Source organism: Odocoileus virginianus, chromosome 16, assembly GCF_023699985.2.
Source record: "Odocoileus virginianus isolate 20LAN1187 ecotype Illinois chromosome 16, Ovbor_1.2, whole genome shotgun sequence".
NCBI lineage: Eukaryota > Metazoa > Chordata > Mammalia > Artiodactyla > Cervidae > Odocoileus > Odocoileus virginianus.
Window position 1 is genome coordinate 656,882 of NC_069689.1, and position 19,371 is coordinate 676,252.

General features: G+C 49.1%; 1 protein-coding gene across 3 annotated transcripts in view; it reads left to right on the top strand.

The window, feature by feature from the left end:
- Positions 1-19,371, top strand: part of ARID3B (AT-rich interaction domain 3B) — a 49,532-nt gene that overhangs the window by 22,592 nt on the left and 7,569 nt on the right. For all 3 annotated transcript variants that reach the window (XM_020873627.2, XM_020873629.2, XM_020873628.2), the window contains exons 3-4: positions 6,517-6,588; positions 6,808-6,880. In XM_020873627.2, the coding sequence (XP_020729286.2) occupies positions 6,517-6,588; positions 6,808-6,880 (145 nt within the window). The remainder of the gene's footprint in view (positions 1-6,516; positions 6,589-6,807; positions 6,881-19,371) is intronic.

The following is a 19,371-nucleotide window of genomic DNA, read 5'->3' on the forward strand; positions in this document are numbered from 1 at the left end:
TAGACAGAAAGGAAACATATTACTGTTGTGTTGCTTTCAGAGAACACTCAAGAATCTCTGTAAAGCTGTAGTGTGTGTGATGGCGTTCTAAGGACAGCTTCTTAGAGGTTTCAGAATATGGGGAGCTTAAATGAAGAGCTAGTAACTTAGCCTCTGTGCTTTAAACCTGAAGGAAAGGGTTAACTCTTGCCTTGGGGAAGAGTGAGGAATGGGAACTAAAATTGCTTTGGACATCTGAGCTGTGCTTTAATAAGATATTCCAGGTGGTCAAGGAGTAATCCTAAAATAGCCTAGATACTTAATTGCTTTTAAAGTCAGGCGCTCCTGTCTCTGGGGAGGCACGGCTCTGAGGAATGCAGTGCTGGCTCCTAAGGTCTTAGAGGCGTGGTCTGGTTGGGCTCCCCCCGCCCCCCTTCTTCTTCCACATCCCCAGTGAAGAAGCCCAAGGTACCTTTCTTGGATCCGGAGACACTGGTTAAATGTCTCTCTTCTCACTGGAAGTTTGGCAATAAGCCTTTGGCTCCTGCTGCTGCCAGCTGCTATATCCTGGCTTCCTCCAGGGCTGTTGGATTGTTCTTGTCACCTGTAACACACCCCCAGAGACAGTGGACTGTTTTCATTAGTGCTCCAAGGCGTCCTGCTTGATCCCCCTGCCCAGCGTCTCTCCGTTTTCATTGGAACTGACTTTTCTCACATTAAGATTCAGATTCATCCTTCTCGTCCTTTTTCATCCCCTCCGTCCAGCCCTAGTTGATTCTCTGACTGGGCTGCTCTCAGGACAGTCATTTCTCCCTGGTTCTGCTGCTCTCCCCACCCCCAACCCAGACTCCCAGTGTGGCCAGCCCCAGCGCCGGCTTTCCCTCTCAGATTTTCACTGCTGTTTATGAAAGTAATGTGTTGACCTTGTGAGTCATTACCGAGAAACACTAAAAATACGTTTTATTATAAGTGAAGAGTCATGTTGCTGTCTTACCTGAAACACTAAATATTATGATTGTATCAGTTCATTAAATTATTCAATAATTTTAGTGCAATCTGAATTTTCTTTGTTGCGGGGATGGGTGGGGAGGAGAAGCAAGTGTTGGGTCATGACAGGTGATTCAGATGTTAATCTAGAGAAAATACACAGTTTTTAAAATCATCTCTCTCTCCATTAGACTCTAACCTCCAAGAAGTCAGAGGTTCTTATCTGTCTTGTTCTCTTCCCCTCAGAACCTTTCACAGTATCTCATATATCCTGGTGATCCAGTGTTCGTATGTGAATGAATATAATGAAAAAATTGGAAAGTCAAAATCTCCCATAATTTCAGTCCGATTAGATGCCAACAGACATTTGTATGTGTATATCATGCATTTTCCACAAAAATGGATCATTAAAATCAGCTAAAGCACTGATTTAATCATCTATTTTTCTGTTCAGAAAACATCCACGGCCTCCCAGCTCTTCACATTTCGGAGCTTAAATTTCCTCCTGGTATTCAAGGCATCTCACAGCCTCTTTCCACCTTAACTATTCAGACTTGCATCCTCCCTGCCAAAACATGCCTTGTTTATCCCCCACTCCATGCTCATTGAGATTGCAAACCTCTCAGCCCTTTCTTCCAGGCCAGCTTCATCTCCACCTCTGAGCCCCCTCCTTCCTTCCAGCTCCCTGGCACTTCGTGTTTTGGTACTTCGGCTTGCTCTGTCTGTTAAATGCTGCATGTGTTTAGCTTGTTTTTCCAGCTCTGTGGTAGAGGACCGCTGTGGGAACCTCTCTGGGGGAAGTGGTGGTTCTCCTCAGCAGCCTGCACAGCTCTCTTAAGTGGGGCAGGTGCTCAGGAAAGCAGCGCTGAGTGAACGTCGTAGGCTCTTTGCTTCTCTTAGCGGCCCCACCTCACGTTGGATTCCCTACCATGACATACCAGACCGACAGTCCTCTGGGGACAGGAAGCAGCCCACGTCCTGAGAAGGCCCACTCCATTACTGGGCCGTTCTGATTGTTGGAAAAGTCTTTCTTGTAATCAACCTGAAATCTTCTGCTCGGTGACTCTAGTTCTGCCCTCTGGGGCTTTAGAGGGAAAAGGGGGAAAAAAAGACAAGCCCGCTTCCTCTTCCACAAGGCAGCCTTTTCAATTTTCAAGGATGATGAATATATTTCCCCTTCCAGGGTTGAGGTGTTGACGAGGCACTATTTAAATTTTGAGTGGCAGTTAGACTAGACTCTGATTGGTTATTTTTTTCAAGGCCTTTTACGAGCAGGTTGGGAGTGCTAGGTGCCATGTTCTTTCAGTCCCCTCAGTGCAGTCACCTGCTTGTCTCTCTCCCCACCTCCCTCTCTCGGGAGGAAAGTGGGTGGCTCCTCTTAGCCAGAATGTTCTGTTTGAAAGGTAGTGGTAAAAGGTGAGCTGTTCTTAATCTGGTACCCTCAGTAGTCCCAGATAAGTCTCTTGGGCAAGTGCTGTGTGAGGGCTGGTTTTTTGTTTGGCTGCACCTGCCAGATGAAACCAATGAGAAGAATTTGGGAGTAAAAGAATCTCCCGTTGATAGAGCCGCCCAGGGCCAAGCAAGACCTGGCATTTGTAGGCTTTCTGCATACAGAGAACATTATTCTTCATTTCCTCCCTCCATCCCTCCCTGAAGTCCCACCCAGAACACTTTTGATTGTTCTTTGCACCCACGAGGCAGTGTGGTGGTGTACCAGACAGGCAGACCTGGGCTTCAATGCTGATGCTGCCACTGAGAAGCTCTGAGACTGCAGGCAAGGTAACTAACTTGCTCTGTGAGCCATTGTTTTCCCATCTCCACATCACCCCCTCTCCATTGTGGAATTAAGGGAGAAATCGCTTGGTTAGCTCTGGGTCCAGCCCCGGTTACACAGAAGATGTGCGGACACTAGCTTCCTGCTCTGCTTTCTTCTTTCTCCAGCTTTCTTTCACAACCAATTTTGAGAGATTTATAGGCAAAACACTCTGGCCTCCCTGGGGGAAATGAGCTGAATGTGGGTCTGGTAGGGAAAGCTAGCCCTAGGTGGGTATTTGGGAACAAACTGTCAGTTTCCTGTGAGCTCCTGGTGAGATCAAAGCCGGTAAAGTGAGCCCTCGAGTAGGGGAGGCTGAGAAGGTCGTAAATGGCAGCGAGCGGCCACTCTGGCTACTGTTGCTTCCGCACATTTCTGAGCTGTTGAATCCTGACTGCCTGCTGCCCACAGGGAACAAAGCCTCTTCCCCGGCTGCTCAACTGCATGTGGCGACCCTTCAACTGAAATGGTTTACTTGGGGACCCCTCTTGATCTTTATTGAGCTGACTCTTCGGGGGTATATTCTCTCCACATTTGCTTCTACCATTCCCTGTGTTCCTCCACCTAACTAGCTGCTGTCAGCCACATTCTACACTCAAGAAATTCAGTCATTTCCGAGCTGAAAATTTCCCAGCAGCCACACCCGTGCCCTGTTGATAGGTAGAAACCTCCTGTACGTAAACTTGAAGTGCACAGCGAGCTGTGTTTTGCAGCCATTGAGCAGAGTTAAGAACCAAGAAAATGACTTCTGAAGCCTGTAATCCTCCTAATGAAAGGAGGAGGGGAAGACAGGAGCTGTGGGGTTGGAGCTTCCGTGGAGGAGCCCCTCCCTGTCTCTCAGCAGATGATTCACGGCTTTTTATGTGCTGGGGGCCAGGGATACCCTGACAGGATGCTTACAGACTGGGCACAGGCAGGGGCGAAATAACCAGAACACGAGGCGACACTGCCCAGAGGAGAATGACTGTGGGCAGAGGCTTCCCAGAGGAAACAGCCAGACCGTGAAGGACAGACAGGGTTTCGGAAGTACCCTCACCTCAGCCAGAAAATCCTGTGAATCAAGGTGGAAGTTTAACTGTCTCAAGACAGAGACAGTGGATGTGTCCCCATCAGCCCCAACTGAATATTTTCAATTATATAATGGTCAAATTTTGTCTTGGACAAAATAAAACACCTCCACTCCCGGGCAGCTCTTTTCCTGTTTTTCCTTTAAACACTAATGGACATTCCTATCTGAGGAATGGGTCAAACAGGGGGATTGCTCATAAGAATATAGTATCCTGTTTCTGCCTGGTTCTGACAAGCCTCCTTGTCCTCTCTGGTCACCATCCTGGTGCATTTCAGGGTAAAATCACAGCTCAAAGCAGATTTTGAACCTGAGTGGTTTTTGGTGGGCCATGACTAATCCACAGTCTGACTGTCCCGGTGCTTGGACTGTCCTGTGACTCAGGCAGAGCTGGTGAAAACCAGCAGTCACGACGTCTCCATCCTGCAAGGCCTTCTCCTCTGTTCCCAGAGCCAAACCCTCACACTCAGGTGTTTATTTTCACACATAGTCACACCGCTGGTGGCACTGGCACTGGCATGCTTGTTTTTACACTCCCTTCCTGCTGCGGAAAGCCCTGTCTGAGATTCTAGGCTGTGGATTCCTTCCTCTCCACCCAGCTGAGTGTTAAATAGCTTCTGAGTGAGCATTCAGAGCGCCTCGAGGTTACTGTGATTAGCAAAAAAAGAAACTGTTTTTCCCTCTCTCTCGGTGACTGATAGAGAAAGAATCCTCCTGTGAGCAGAATCGGCTTCAGATCTCTAGCTAGAGAGTTGGGAATTGAGCTGCCACGGTAAACAGCTGACATAACAGAAGCTGCGGTGATCCCCCATTAAATGTCTTTCAGCTGATAGGGGCTCCCGGGATAATTGACTTTCCAGCAGGAATTACTGGCTCAAACGAAATCACTGGGCATTAGGGTGACCTGCTGCAGCCTTTGAAAGGGGGCCGTAACTCTGTCTGGCTTTGCTGACCAGACAGGCATAATTCATCTTGATTATTCATTGTGCTAGTTGCCACCAGATGACACCAGGTTTCTGTTGACTGTAATTACAGCCTGGATTTTAGCTTTTTTTTTTTTTTTTGAAACAGTGTTCCACTTGGTTGTTGGCCTCCCTGAGCTGAAGGTGCTGTAGGAAGGTTTCTACAGTGTCTGCCTGGGGAGATGATGTGAGCACAGCCAGATAGCATTTCCTGAGCACTTCCTTACGCACGTCTTGCAGTAGATAAGCAGGGAAACAATTTGATGGAGCCTGTTTCATGTCAGCTGACAGGGTGTCACTTCTTCTTGGTTATCCTTAACCTGGTGTGTGGTAAATTGCTGTTCTCACAAAGTGGGCCTACAGCTCAGCCCACTCCCCAGCCCCAGATGCCCTCCCCAGCCAGCTGGGTGGCACGTTGCGCTTGTGCATGTGGGTGCCTTGGCCCTGGAGGAGAGAAGAGAGAGGATGGTCTCTGTGTCCAGTGCCATCCCTGGCTCCTTCATTGACAGGTGGGACGAGGTGAACAGGCGACTTCTGCTCTGACATTTCACCCACTCCACTGGCAGAGGGCCTTTTGGACGCTCCTATGTGGTATCCGTGTCTGTATATTTTTTTTTTTGAAGAGGTGCTTAATTGGTTCAAATAATTAGCTAATGCCTTTTAACAATGATTATAGTTGATCACATATTCACTGGAGCCTTAAAATTGCCAGGCAGTGTGCTGTGTGCTACAGGTACAGAGATGAAGAAGACACTTTGCTTTCAAGGAGCTTACAGTATGTGGGGATGACAAATAATTCCAAAATAATATGTCAGGTTCTAAGCTCAAGATGAACAGAGAGTGCGTCCAGAGAACTTGTGCATCCGGGTATGAAGGGAAGGCTCCCTCTAGAAGATGATGACTGATTTGAAAAAAAGACTTACTCAACTGAATAAAAGCGGGAAGCAGATTTCAAGAACATAAACAAAAGCATATTTGCCATTTCCTCCCAATCAGTTGAATGGTGTTGGTTTGACCTAATCAATTAAATTAGGATTAGGTTTTCGTTACTTCTTTAATGAAAATGAACTTCACCCTAATGGAACAGTCTCTCTGTATCTTGGGAGTAATCTCAGGCCCTGGGGGCCCTCATATCACTAGGCAGTTCTGATCACTAGAGTTAGGGCTTCTGGTGGTGAGGCTTGGCTGAGTGACCACAAGATCTTCAAGATCTTCATCTTGCTCCCTTTGACCCCTTATCTTCCACTGAAGTGTTGTGCGCGAGGCCAGGCTAGGTATCTTCACAACATACTGTATAATTTACAGGCACACCATAAAACATACAAACATATGTCACACTGAACCTACAGAAAAATGGTTCACCTCAGAGCTATGGCTTCCAGAACATCAACTAGGGATGAACCAGTTCTCAAAACTAGGCCTTTGTGTCCCCTCTTCCAGGGTTATCAGGTATAAGTAACACCCACTCCCCTCCAGCAGATGAAGATGATTCTTCCACCTGACTCCCTCTGGTTTTGGAACCATAGTTGAAAGCAAAAAACCAAGATGTCCCTTTTAGGGGGGCAGAGGCGGTTACTCAAGCAGTCAGTCTTTCAGTGTGAGCCAGGAGAGCACAGTTGCTCAGGGTCCCCCTCTACACCCTAAAAGACTGCCTTGCCCCCTCACTCCCTGCCTACTGCCTTCTGACCTCTTGCTTTGTTCCCCTTTAGAATGGTGGTTTGACCTGGAATGATGATGCAGATGGAGGCCGGGGAAGAGAGATCTCTCGTGATTTTGCCAAGGTCTGTAATGTTTCCTTTGTGATAACAGAAGGGGCTGTTCTGCAGTGGGTTATTGTATCTGCTTCCCAAGGAATGAGGATAGAAGTGGCCTGTGAGTCACATCTGTAGTCATTCAGATGGTTATGTATTGCTATTATAAGACTTCCTACATAAGATGGAATTTATTTTCACTGTGGTGTTTTTGTTTTTTTCTTTTTTCTGGTGGGTTTGGGATTGCAGCTGTATGAACTGGACAGTGACCCGGAGAGGAAAGAGTTCCTGGATGACCTCTTCGTCTTTATGCAGAAGAGGGGTGAGTGTGCACCCTACTCATCATTTCAATTCACTGAATATTTATTGAGTGCCTACTGTGTGCACGTCACTCTTAGCCATCCTCCCTGTGGAGTGCCAGCATCTTAGCCCAGGAGGACAAGAGCCATTTATTGCCAGTTGGTCCCATACTTAGCTGAATAATTGGCGGTCAAGTTGAAGAGGGCAGAGAGGGCCTGGTTAGAAAATGAATGGAATGATCATCCAAATTTGGTCCTGCTTTATTCTTTTCACTGTTCTGATTAACTGGTCTCTGGAGTCATTTCAAATTCAAATACACTTCTTTTTCTTAGCCTTATAGTAAGTAGTCCTGGACATCACTTAAAACTCGTATATGGGGCTTCCTGCTGGTGCATCTGGCTTAATAGAGACTTAGAATGGCCAGTGAAAAAATGGAGTCTCTCCAGGATGTGTTGGGAGGATTCTGAAATGATCCAAAAGAAGGAAAAGCTAACTCTTTTTTCCTTATCCATTGGCTCTTTTTGATTTTTGCATCCACTGGCTTGGTTGGGGTGCTCCTGCAGTTTAACTGTAGGGCACATGGACATCCACTTTACAGTGCCTTAGCACTTCTGGTCTTTCTCCCCTTCTCATTCTCCTCCACCCACCCACCCCCAACCATCTCCACTTGGGACCATGGCATGTCTCAGTCTTGAGCCCACAGTGACTCAACTTCCTGGCTTTGTATTCTGTCACAGCAATGGGTTCACCAGCTGGCAGCCCTCAGGAAGCATGGTCAGAACCCCAGCCTCTCTAGGAGATAATTCTCAGCAACCTGGGTAGCGGCATCTTCTTCATCCTCAGGACAAAGCCTTAGGGGAGCTGCTCCTGCCGGCATGTTCCCTGGGACCCTGCCTGATCATGTAGCCCTTGGTTTCTGTGTCAGCTCCTTTACTGAGACCTGGGAATGAAGTCCTCCTCTTTATTGTAGGTGGGGCTGTAATGACGGCCTCCAGCAATGAAAGATCCTGATTTAACTCCTCTTCTTCCCTCTCTCCTGCTCCCTCTCCCCACCAACCTCATCCCTCTTTCTCTCCCCCTCCTTCCAAAGCCTCATTGCCTTCTTAGTAGTATGCCTATTACCGCTGGTTTGCTTACAAAGGCAATCGAAAGTTTTGAGTCTGGTTTTCCCCTCATCCAAGCCTATCAAAGCAGTCTAAGCAGCTCTAATTAGTTTACTCCTCCAACTGTTATCTAGAGCTGCATGTGTCAGTAAAAAACAAGAATATAATCCTGAAAGATAATGTGACTGGCAGCAATGAAACTCCCTGGTTGCCCTGAGAGAGAGAAATCCACTTAATACTTTGGTCTCCCCTTCCAATTACCTTTTAATTATTTACAAGCTCCGCAAGCCCAGCTGGTGCAAACCCAGGAGCTGATCTCGTCTCAGAGGGGCTGCTATAGCAATATAGATTTTAATCAGCAGTGTGCTTCCACTGCTTTAGATTCTGCTTTATTGTTTTTCTCCCTTCCCAGAAGGATTTTTAAAGGAAAATGGAAGTTATATCAGCCTAGCCAAGAGTGAAGAGCCGTAATTGTTTGTTTACTACTCTGTGTCCCCAGTAGACGAGGATCTCCTTGAGGACAGCCACTTTGTCATTTCTGTGTGTCCCCAGTGCCAGCACAGGGCCAGACCTGGGGGCAGGGATTGGGAGGAGCCCTGCCCAGGACACATTTTCTGTTGGTACAGTCCTGTTGGTTTTCCTAGCTCAGCTGCCCCAGTGGTGGTGGTGGTGGGGAGCCGCCCCTCCCCCACCCCACCCCCAATTAGCTGCCTGTGATTGGAGGTCAGCAGTACAGAGGGATGTATGCTGAGTGTCCTGCTATTGCACAGCGCTGGGGCTGCCAGACTGCCATCTAGTCTATTCCAGAGTGAACCCAAAGCAGAAGTGACTCTCTTTGATCCTGTCTATTTACGGTTATTCAGGCCCTGAGTAAATCTTTTTTCTTTCTTCAGCACTTATGTTCGGTATTTCACTATTTGCTGGTATCAACAATAGAAGGGAAACAGTTGAGTCAGTTTAGCTACTTGTTAATTACTCTAGTATAAGGTTTCTCAGCCTCAGCATATTGATTTTGGGGACTAGATAGTCCTTTGTCGGGGGGAGGGGAGGGGCTCCTCCCCAGTCTTGATAACCAAAAATGTCTGCAGATATTATAAATGTCCCCTGGGGGACAAAAGTGTTCCCCTGTTTAGAACCACTGTCATAGAAGGGTAGGAAAAAAGTTGAAGATCAAAAATTTTCTCTGCAGAGAAACTCTTCAGGGAAGTCATCTTAGCTCCATTCAGAGAGCAATACCTGAGGGTGGCAGGGCCTGTCTGGCAATGGGAGGAACTTCCCGCCTGTAGCTGAGGGCCAGACGAGTGGGTGCTGGTCCCCATCCAAGGCTGGGGTGTAGAGACCTGAGAGTTGCCGTAGCCCCAGCAGGGGAAGAGTAGAGGCAGAAATGCAGAGGTGTATATGTGGTCCAGACATGGCTGGAAGAACCCTTGTCTGGCCTAGATGAATCAGGTGGCATCAGATTGTGAAGAGCTGCGTTTAGCCCAAAAGGTAACACTCCAGTCTGTGACATAGCCGAGTTACTGAAGGGAACACCCGGGGAGTGTCACCAGAGCTGTGCTTTCAGGAAGCTCGCTGTGGCAGTCAGCATGTAGTTGGGCTGAGAGGGAAGACTGAGGCAAGGAGACTGTGGAGGTTAGGTTGTTCCTTTTAAAATCAGTGATCTCCTCCCTGGAAGACTCATGTCTGATGACCTAAATTTAGAATGAGTGGTTCAAGGGGACTGGGAGCAGTTTGCGCTTCTAACCACATGAAGCTTGCTGTCTTTCCTCTTTGCAGAATGGTGAGACCTAGGGCCCCTAGATATTTATGACTTATTTGTCATTCCCAAATTGGAGTCTGGGGCACTCAGGAGCCCACTCGTGTTAGCTGGCTGGGTGCAAGGAAGAGCCTCATAGACCTTGGCAGTGGGTCAGCAGCTCATCCTCCAGAGCTAAGATAAAGGATAAGCAATTGATTTTAAAGGAGCCCCGGGAAGCAGCCAGAGTCTGAAAGGCCCAGTGATGCCCACCTGGGCCGTGAGTGGGCTGGACAGCTTTGACACAGAAGCTACACCACAGAGGAAGTGGCCCGGGCTCCAGGGGAGGTGGCACCCAGCCCGTGGCCTCGAATGACTGCAGCTGCAGGTGATAAAACAGCTGTGCAGTGGGAGAGGGGCCTGGCCATAACCGCTGCTTTGTGCTGGGTCTCTCCGGTTTGTTAACATGTTTGGGTGAATTGACTGCAGCAGATGGGCCTTTCAGCTTGAGGCACCTTGGTTTCTAGGCCAGACTGGGTGACTTGCACCCTCGTGATCCCTTCCCCCCCGCCCCCAGCAGAGAAACCTACCCCAAAAGGCACTTGAGAAGAGGCTGAGGCAGTGACCAGTCAGGCACCTGTGTCCTGCCTGCCTCGGAACAGTTGCTGCAGCCTGTGGGGAGGCACAGGGACTGAGGCACGTGAAGCTGGGGCTAGCATCCATCCTGAGCAAATCCTTCCTCTTCCGGGGCCACAGTTTTCTTATCTCTAAGAAGAAAAGGTTTTGGTTAGAGTCAATCTGGAAGTCTTTTCCAAGTTCTCTGTTGTGTATTATGTGTCCGTGGTTGTGTCTGTTGAGCTGTGAGCAAACCTTGAGCCACCTTCAATAACCAAAACAGAAGAAAAGCCCCTCAAGCAGTTTTCTATTAAAACAGTTGTGTAAAAACTACACCAAGGAGCCCCACCCCCACTCCCCCTCCAGCCAAACCAAATGCTTCATTCCCTTCCTTGCAGAATCATGTGTTTCTTCTTTTGCTGAGTGAAGCCAAACTGAACTAAACAAGTTTCTTTTGCTTGTGCTTCCCACACAGACATTTCTATAGAAAGATGGGTTAGATTTCAGAACTCTGATGCCCCCTTTTCCTCACCTTTTGCCATATGTACGTGCAGGTGTGGGTATGTGTGTAAAACACATGCATACACCTTTTTTTGTCAAAAAAAAAAAGGCAAACATTTGTAAACAAAATTCCTTGACTAATTTAATTCACTGTAGGTGATTTCTGAGGTGTTATTTATTCCCTGGTAGATTTTCCAGGGGGTCCTATGGGCGAGGGGGGCAGGTGCTGATTTGGAAGTCTCATAAGCAAAGGCTTAAGAACATTCTTCCCTCATCAGTGAAGAAGAAGAGCCTCTTGTCTTGTTCCCCAGGCAGCGAAGCAGAAGTATGATTTCATCAAAGAGGAGGAAGATGATTTTGCTGTTAATTTTATTATTGTTACTATGTGTACTTTACAGAACCCTTTCAACCCATTATCTGATCTGCTGTTCCGCATAGCTCCACCTCTGTGGGATAGAGAGAGCAAAGGTTATCACAGGAGCCAGCCCCCAAGTTAGATGGCTCCCCTGAGGCCACAGAGCTGCTTTAGCACATGGTTTCCTCATCCCCAGGCCAGGATTCTTTCTCTCACCCACACTGCCCTGGAGAAACTTGGCCCCTAGCACCAGCAGCCCCATCACTTTCCATTGGCCCCTAGCACCATCAGCTCCATCACTTTCCACTGGGGCAATGAGCAAGCCTCTGCTGTCCTTCAGCCTTCTAAGCCCCGCAGGGACTGTGGCCCACCTGCACAGGTCAGGGCCCGGGAGGGTCTGACAGCATCTAGCTAATAAACATGGGGCACAGGTCTTCATGCAAGAAGAGTGTTCGTCTCAGGGTAAAACAGCCTGTCTTTCAGGGAAGGGCAGGTGTGACGGGTCACAGTGGCACAGAGGCTGCCATCTGTCAAGGCAGGATTAGGGGGGCTGGGAAAAGCCCTAACAGTAGCATCATGGGCCCCCTAACCAAGCGCCCACAAGCGAGGATCTCTCCTCCAGCCCCTGTCCCAGCTCGCCACAGCAGACAGAAGACCTGCTTGGTCACATGGAAGACAAGTTTTGTCAGGACTTCACCGGAGAACTGCCATCCCTCCCCCACCAGTTCTGTTCAAGGCTGCACACTGACCTTGGTTTTCCCAAATGGATTGTTGGATCTGTTTTTGATGTGTATATACAAAGAATTTACTGTGGGAAAAGGGCTTGGTCTGCCTCAAAGTGCAATTTGAGTGTTTTTCCTTCTGTTGTGTGCTTATCTATCCATCTCAGGCAAGGAAATGTTCATGACATATATTGCTTTGCCTCTTGGTGGAGGGAGTTCCTCGTATATTCTTTGTACCTTGCATTAAATGGTCTGTGCCATGGACACTCTTCCTGATAGACTAAAATATGTTTGTCTTTGTCAGATAAAATAGGCTCTGGGGTTTCATTTTCCAACTTTATCCCCAAATCAAAGTCCAAAATACAAATCTTTGTCTCAGGATTAATCCTTTGTTTCAGGCCAGGTCTTTTTCTCTCCCCAGATGGTAGCTGATGTTCTAGTGCTAGGGTTCCCCTCCCACTGTTTTTTTTTTTTTTTTTTGCTCTCCCGGATCTTCATAGCTGTGCGTGGGCTTTCTCTAGTTGTGGCAAGCAGGGGCTGCTCTGTAATTGCAGTGCGCTGGCTGCTTATTACAATGGTTTCTCTTGTTGCAGAGCACACGCTTTGGGGCATACAGGCTTCAGTAGTTGAGGCTCTCAGGTTCTAGAGCAGCAGCATTAGTCGTGGCACATGGCGTAGCTGCCCCAAGGCATGTGGAATCTTCCTGGACCAGGGATTGAACCTGTGTCCCCTCGTTGTAATGTAGATTCTTAACCACTGGACCACCAGGGAAGCCCCATGTCCCCACTTCTAAATACCTTATTACTAACCAGTTATCTATGATAATGGGAAGAGATCCCTGGTTTTTGAAAGGCATGATTAATTTGAATAGCTCATTATTGTTTTTAAATTCAGCCTCTTCCCCTTCAAAATCACTTATTGGTACTTTTAGCACTTGGTAAAATTGGGTTGAGGGCTTCCCTGATAACTCAGTTGGTGAAGAATCTGCCTGCAATGCAGGAGACCGCGGTTCAATTCCTGGGTCAGAAGGATCCACTAGAGAAGGGATAGGCTACCCACTTCAGTGTTCTTGGGCTTCCCTTGTGGCTCAGCTGGTAAAGAATCTGCCTGCAATGTGGGAAATCTGGGTTCAAGCCCTGGGTTGGGAAGATCCCCTGGAGAAGGGAAAGGCTGCCCACTAGCCTGGAGAATTCCATGGACTGATGGTTTGGCCTCCTTTGTTCCAAAGTGAGCCAGTATTCGGCAGACCGTCCAAGGATTGGTGTAGGGAAAGTCTGAAGCCAGAGGTTGACCCGCTTACACTGTGGGAACTCTCCTAGGTCTTGAGAAGCTAGAGGCACAGATGGGCAATGGAAGCGCAGACAGCCATGCATGCTCAGGGAGAATGGCCTTGAGTTGTTGGGCCTCTCCCCAGTCACCCCTCCACCCTTCTCTTGGACTCTCAGGCCGGTCTGTTAATCAGCAGCAGGCAAAGTAAAGAAGACCTGACGGTCCACCTCCTTCTAACTCCTTCGTTTTCTTCTCTGAGAGTAGTTTTTATGGGAGGAAACAGCACTACCATAGCCCTAATTTTATTGTCGGCCATAATAGAGTACAAGACTGCATGTGCTATTAAACTTCACCTAAAGCAGTTGGTCTGAGCAAGAGTATCAAGAAGGGTAATGGGTCTGAAATTAGCCTCTCAGGTTGTGGTGCTGCAGAACTCCATTCATTGCTGGTGGGACTATAAATGGGCATCACTACTGGAAATCTGTTCAGTGGTGTTTACTAAAGCTAAAGCTGAATGAATGCCAACCCTATTACCCAGCAGTTAAACCTCCAGGTGTATCCCCAGTGGAAATGAAAGCTCTGGTTCACTGAAAGACACACGCAAGAGTATTCATAGCAACACCATTCATTATAGGCAAAAACGGGAAAGAACTGAAATGTCTATCAGTAGTAAAATGGACAACTAAGTGGTGGCATAGTCCTCTAGTGGGATAAATACCACACAGCAATAACAAAGAATGAATTACTGTTGTACACAGCTGGATGGCTCTCACAGGCCTAATGTGTAACACAGGAAGCCGTTCCCAGAAAACTATGTATACTGCATTCTTTGGTTTGTGTAAAGTTCAAGAGAATCACCTATAGTGATACAGGATAATGATTACCTCTGAGTGGGGTGGGGAGTGGGTATTGATTGGGAAGGATAATGGAGGAGTTTTCTGGAGTGCTGGAAATGTTCTGTATTTTGCTATGAGCAATGGTTAGTGGGGTGTACACAGCAGAAAAGATCTGGTGGGCTGTATCCTTAAGATTACTCATCTAGGTTCTAGGCCCTAGGCCTTGTGTCAGGCAGGCCTCCTCAGTGAGAGGTCGTGGTAGAGGGCTGAAGGGTACGTGTAGGACCAGTCCAGTATCTGGATATCTGCGCATCCTTGCTCCACCCTGACTGGTAGAACAGTCAGCTCCACACTGCATGGCACACCACCACACCCTGCTGCCTCGTTTCCCAGTGGGAAATATTTTCTACATTAGCAGGTCAGGGGGAGAACACCACCAGTGATTCCCCTACTTGTTCTTGGGGAGCAAGACTAGAGCTGGGCAGGAATTAATATGCAGAAGAGTAAGCAGGAGGCTTGCCTGCCCCTCTGCGTTCCCGCTTAACTGGGGACTTAACTCTTCCAGGCTCCCAGCTCTCTTGACATGCTGTGGAAATGATTAATGATCTTGTTCAAAGTCAGGAAAAGCAGCGAGGGTCCTGGGCAGGGCCATGCCCTGGGTCCTGGGCTCTCACCTCTGACCAGTAGGCAGGAAGGCAGCCATGCGCCTTCTGTCCTGGGGCAGCTCTGTCCTGGGTCCCTGCCCCCGATTACTTCTGGTCATCCCTGGAATGTGCCCACTCTGTGGTGGGGAGAAAGTGGTCCTCCCCTAACATGCCCACCATGCTCAAGGAGGCCATCTCCCCACTCTGCTCTCATCCCTACTCTGCTGTGTCTCCACAGGCTCAGCAGGAAGGCGAGCTAAGGATCGGAGCAGGTTTTGTTTGGCTCCGTCTGCGCTGAGGGCTGAGGGCTCCGGAGAGCAGTGCCCGTGCCCAGCAGCATTGCCACCTCCAAGGGTTAAAGCCCCCGGAGCCCCCAGCAGCTTCCCTGGGTCCCAGCCTCATAAAAGCCTTTTCCGCATCTCCCTTGGGCTGCGTCAGGCTCCCTGGCTGAAATCTGATAAGGGGCCTCTTTGTTGGAACTGTCAGTCTCCTTTATTGAGGAGGGAACTGGAGACCAGCGGCATTTCTTGGGGTACAGATAAGGCTCTGGATTGCTGTCAGAGGGACCATGATTAATTACCCTCAATCCAAGCTCCTGCTTTGATAGCAGTGACTGACAGCCCACAGGGTTTCCCGCAACATGCTCCCGCCCTCTCTGGGAGGTGTAATGTGGGGCGGGGGGTGGGGGGTGGGGGGGTGCGGGGATTCGGCCCCCTGCAGGGCCAATGCTGGTGACCACTGCAGCAGTGGCTGCTGGCCTCCTTCCTGGCTCTCTGCAGGTTGCTTTGGCTTTTATTGCGGACTGAGGCCTGCTGTCTCTCAGGTGACGAGGCTCTTTAGAGTACGATGTAATCCAGCCCACAGGGTGGGCTAGAAGCTCCCCCATTTCCCACCAAGGCTGGGGGAAGAGGCATTGCTTATGGACTTGAACTTCGAGTTTTTATTCCTAGACTCATAGGCCTTTAGAGCTGGAAGTCATCTAGTCCAAATTCCCTGCTTCAGCCAGACAGGGAAACTGAGGCCTGAATATGTCAATCCCCCATCCCCACCCCCCAGTATGATGTTTTTGGGGTTTTTTCTTGTTCAGGGAGGGAAACTCAGCTAAAAGGTCTTCTCCCCCTCTTTTCGTAGTTGCGTCTCTTTGGGACACGGGAGATGGCTACTAGGCCCACCAAGTTCAGGGCAGACCACAGAGCCAGACTGGCCTGAGGACCCTGCTTGTCTCAGTTGTCAAAAGAGTCAAAGCCAGGGCAGGCTTTATGTCCGGATTGGCTGCTTAATGTGAGAAAGCCATGATATCATCTAAAGTTGGCTTGTAGGATACGATCAGCTTTGTTTCTGGTGGGACTGAGGGGCCCACCTGCTCTGGACGCTACTTTTAGGGGTTTTGTGGAGGGCCATCCATGAGGAGGAAAACACCTGTTCCTGTTACCCGCTGATTCCTGGAACTGGGGTGCCTGGCCAGGCAGTAGGGGCCCCTCTGAGAGAAATCATGACCCCCACGTGCCCAGAGTGGGGCTGGGTGGCCGAGCAGCCCTGGTGTAGGGGAGAGGTCACTCTGGGGACTCAGAATGCCACTTTGCTCCTAATTCATCTTCTCAGGTCCTGTATCTGCCCGTTTCCACCCGTTTCCCGTGCCCCTGAGCAATTCCCAGCCTAATGCAGTCGCTTGCTGTGTGACTATAAAGAGGCGAATTTTTAATGACATTTCCACATCTATGATGTTGTCTTTGAAAGAAGTCATCTTGAATGACTAGACATTTAGTCCAGTGACTGCTCTGAGGGAATCTATACTTCCTCCCTGGGGAGTTGCCTTCAGAGGCAGTTTGAGCCCCACGAGGAAATCTGTCATGCTTTATGGCCACACCTCATCTTCACACAAAATTAGTATAAACCACCTGCTCACTTTGTCCTATTTTCCTGGCTTGTTTCCTTGAATGCCTGTTTCTAAAAGTAAAACACACCCTTATATTTTAAGGTCTGCCACGTTGGAGAGAATCAAATGAAAATAATATAAACTCTGAAAGCTATTCGCAAGTGGGGTTACAAAGCCATGTGGTAGCAGGCTCTCCAAGGAGACACTTCTGAAGGATGGCACACCCTCATCTGGGCAAGCCCAGCTTGATGGTCACTCACTCAGCCACGCCTGTTCTGTGTACATCTCAGACCCAGCCACCTTCGCCACTTTAGCACTTGTCTCCCCTTCTCTGTGGCCCCACTGAAGGACTTCATGGTTTCTTTACCTCCTCAAAATCTCCAGCTCTCCAGCCATTCCCGTGCTGCTGCTCCTCTTAATGTAGGACTCAGACGCCAAGGGCTGAACCACTAGAGTCCTCACTTCCCTGGTCTGTTTAATAAAGATCGTGACACTCATGAACCTGCCAGTATCCGAGAAGAGAGGGTGACTTCTCTTCAGGGCTGTCAGCATTAGACACTTAGAGCTAGTGACAGACCTGGGCGGGCACACCGCCGACAGGAAGAAAATGCATTTAACGTTCCCCGTTGGGTTAGCACAGAGCTGGTTGCTTTGACTCTGAGAAGCCCGTTGTTTGTTTAATCTACATGGTAGTTTCACTTATTAAACTTTATAATATTCAAGACATGATGAAGGAAAAAACAGTCCCTGCTTTCATGGAGCTTACAATCCTCCTGGGATACCAGACAAGCATAAGTGAAATATGTGTAATTATTTGTGGAACTTGTAGTGGTTATAATAGAAATTCAGAGAGGAAAGAAATACATTCGAACCAAGGTAGTTAGAAAATTATTCCTGGAGAGAGCGAACATTGAAGGCCCGTATAAGAAGGATTTGGGCACATCATTTTAGAGTTGAGGAAGAGGAAGAGTAAAACCCAAAAAATAGAGGAGAAAGAAGTTGGGTTTGGGGATGAGGGTGAGAAGACCCAGCTGATTGAGTGAGAGTAAGTTATTGGGATGTGCTTGAAACACATCATACATAATCTTCTAAGTGGGGGCGTCCCTGGTGGCTTAGATGGTAAAGAAGCTGCCTGCAATGCTGGAGACCAAGGTTCAATCCCTGGGTTGGGGTGATCCCCTGGGGGAGGGAATGCAACCCACTCTAGTATTCTTGCCTGGAGAATTCCATGGACAGAGGAGCCTGGTGAGCTACAGTTCATGGGGTCGCAAAGAGTCAGACACAAATCAACAAATAACATGCACAGTTTTCTAAGGAGTGTTTGGGAACCTGAGTCATGATATTGAACACGTGAGGTGGGCTGGGTCGGCAATAAGAGTCATTGTGGGTTTTTTAAACTAGGAAGTGAGTAATGGGGTGAAAGTGGTGTTTTCATCAGGTTGTCTGGCAGTAGCATGCAGGTTGAGCGTGTTGATTCAAGGCTGCTGGGGCATCTAATGGGGAACCAGTGAGGGCCTGGCCCAGGGTGATGGCTGTAGAGAGCAAGCAAGCTTTGAAAGGTGCCTCAGAGGAGGAATCGGTGAGCCTCCAGACAACCTAAAGGTGGAGGAGAGTGAAGAGGAGCAGTCTCCTGAGGTTCCTGCCTGAGACCTCTCAGAGCGATGGTGTTGCTGGATGAAGAGGCAGGGATGGGAAAAGGGAGCTCGCCTAGTGGATGAAGGGGAGCTGAGTGTGAACATCTGACCTGGAAGTGAATGGGTCACATGTAAAGATGTTCCGGAAGCTTCTGGAATTGAGAGCTTCGGGGTCCTATGGGAGGGAACCTTGGAAGCGATCCTCCCAGACTCTCAAGGCAAGGCCATTGAAGGCTCGGCAGACTGGCTGCAGAGGAGGGAGACCTTAGCCCTGGTCTGCTGGGAGACCAGTTTTGTTGTGTGAGACTTCTGTGCTTATGACAGGAATGAAGTCTGCTGTCCAGAACAGCTCAGGGAGAAGTTAACCGGCGTGTGCGCTGTTGTGTCTTAGGAGCATGCCAGCAGTTCTCTGACATTTTACCAGTGATCCTTTTAATTTAACTCCCTGGCCTTTGTCAGGACAAAGGTCTTCAAGACCTCTAGCTCCCTCCTACACTGAGGAAAGCGGCTTGGGACCGCCACAGCAATGCCATGTGTTTGTGCTCACACTGCTTCTTCCGCATAACCATGGGACCCTTCAGTCCACTCTGGCTTGAATTACCCTATAAAAAGAGTGAGGGCAGTGTGCTAGGACTGAGATGAAAATGCCATTCCTTGAGGGGAAAGAAGCAGGAGGAGCTGAAACAAACAGCCCTTCTCTAATCAAGCTGGCCTGACGCCCACCAGGCAGTCAGTGAGACCACAGCAAGCCTGAGTGGGGGTGGGCGGGGGTCTGGGGGGTGGTGGCAAGGCAGAGGAGGAGCAGCCGGCGTACAGTAAGAGGACTTGCCATCAAAAGGCAACAGGTCTCATACTGTGCCCCGGACGGCGACCCTTCCCGCTGACATTCTCCCCTCTGACCTCCAGATCATTAATCCCGGGGCTGCCAGATGACAGTCATCCATCACGCCTCCTGACGAGCATCCCGGCTGCCCAAGAAAGGAGCCTGGCCCCGCCCTCCCTGCCGTCCCTGGGTGCTCATTAGTGGGCCTTCCTGCTCCGGGCCAGGTTTCCTAATCAAGTCCCTGACTCCTGTCACTTCCCTTCGGGGCCAGGGGGCGGAAGCAGCTCTGACCCTCCCTCTTTCAGAGGCCAGGGAGGGGGTAGAGTGATTAGTGGGGAGAGAATTGTTGAGTGGCTTTTCATCCCCTTGGAGACCTGTGTGCCCAGCAGCTCCTTTGATA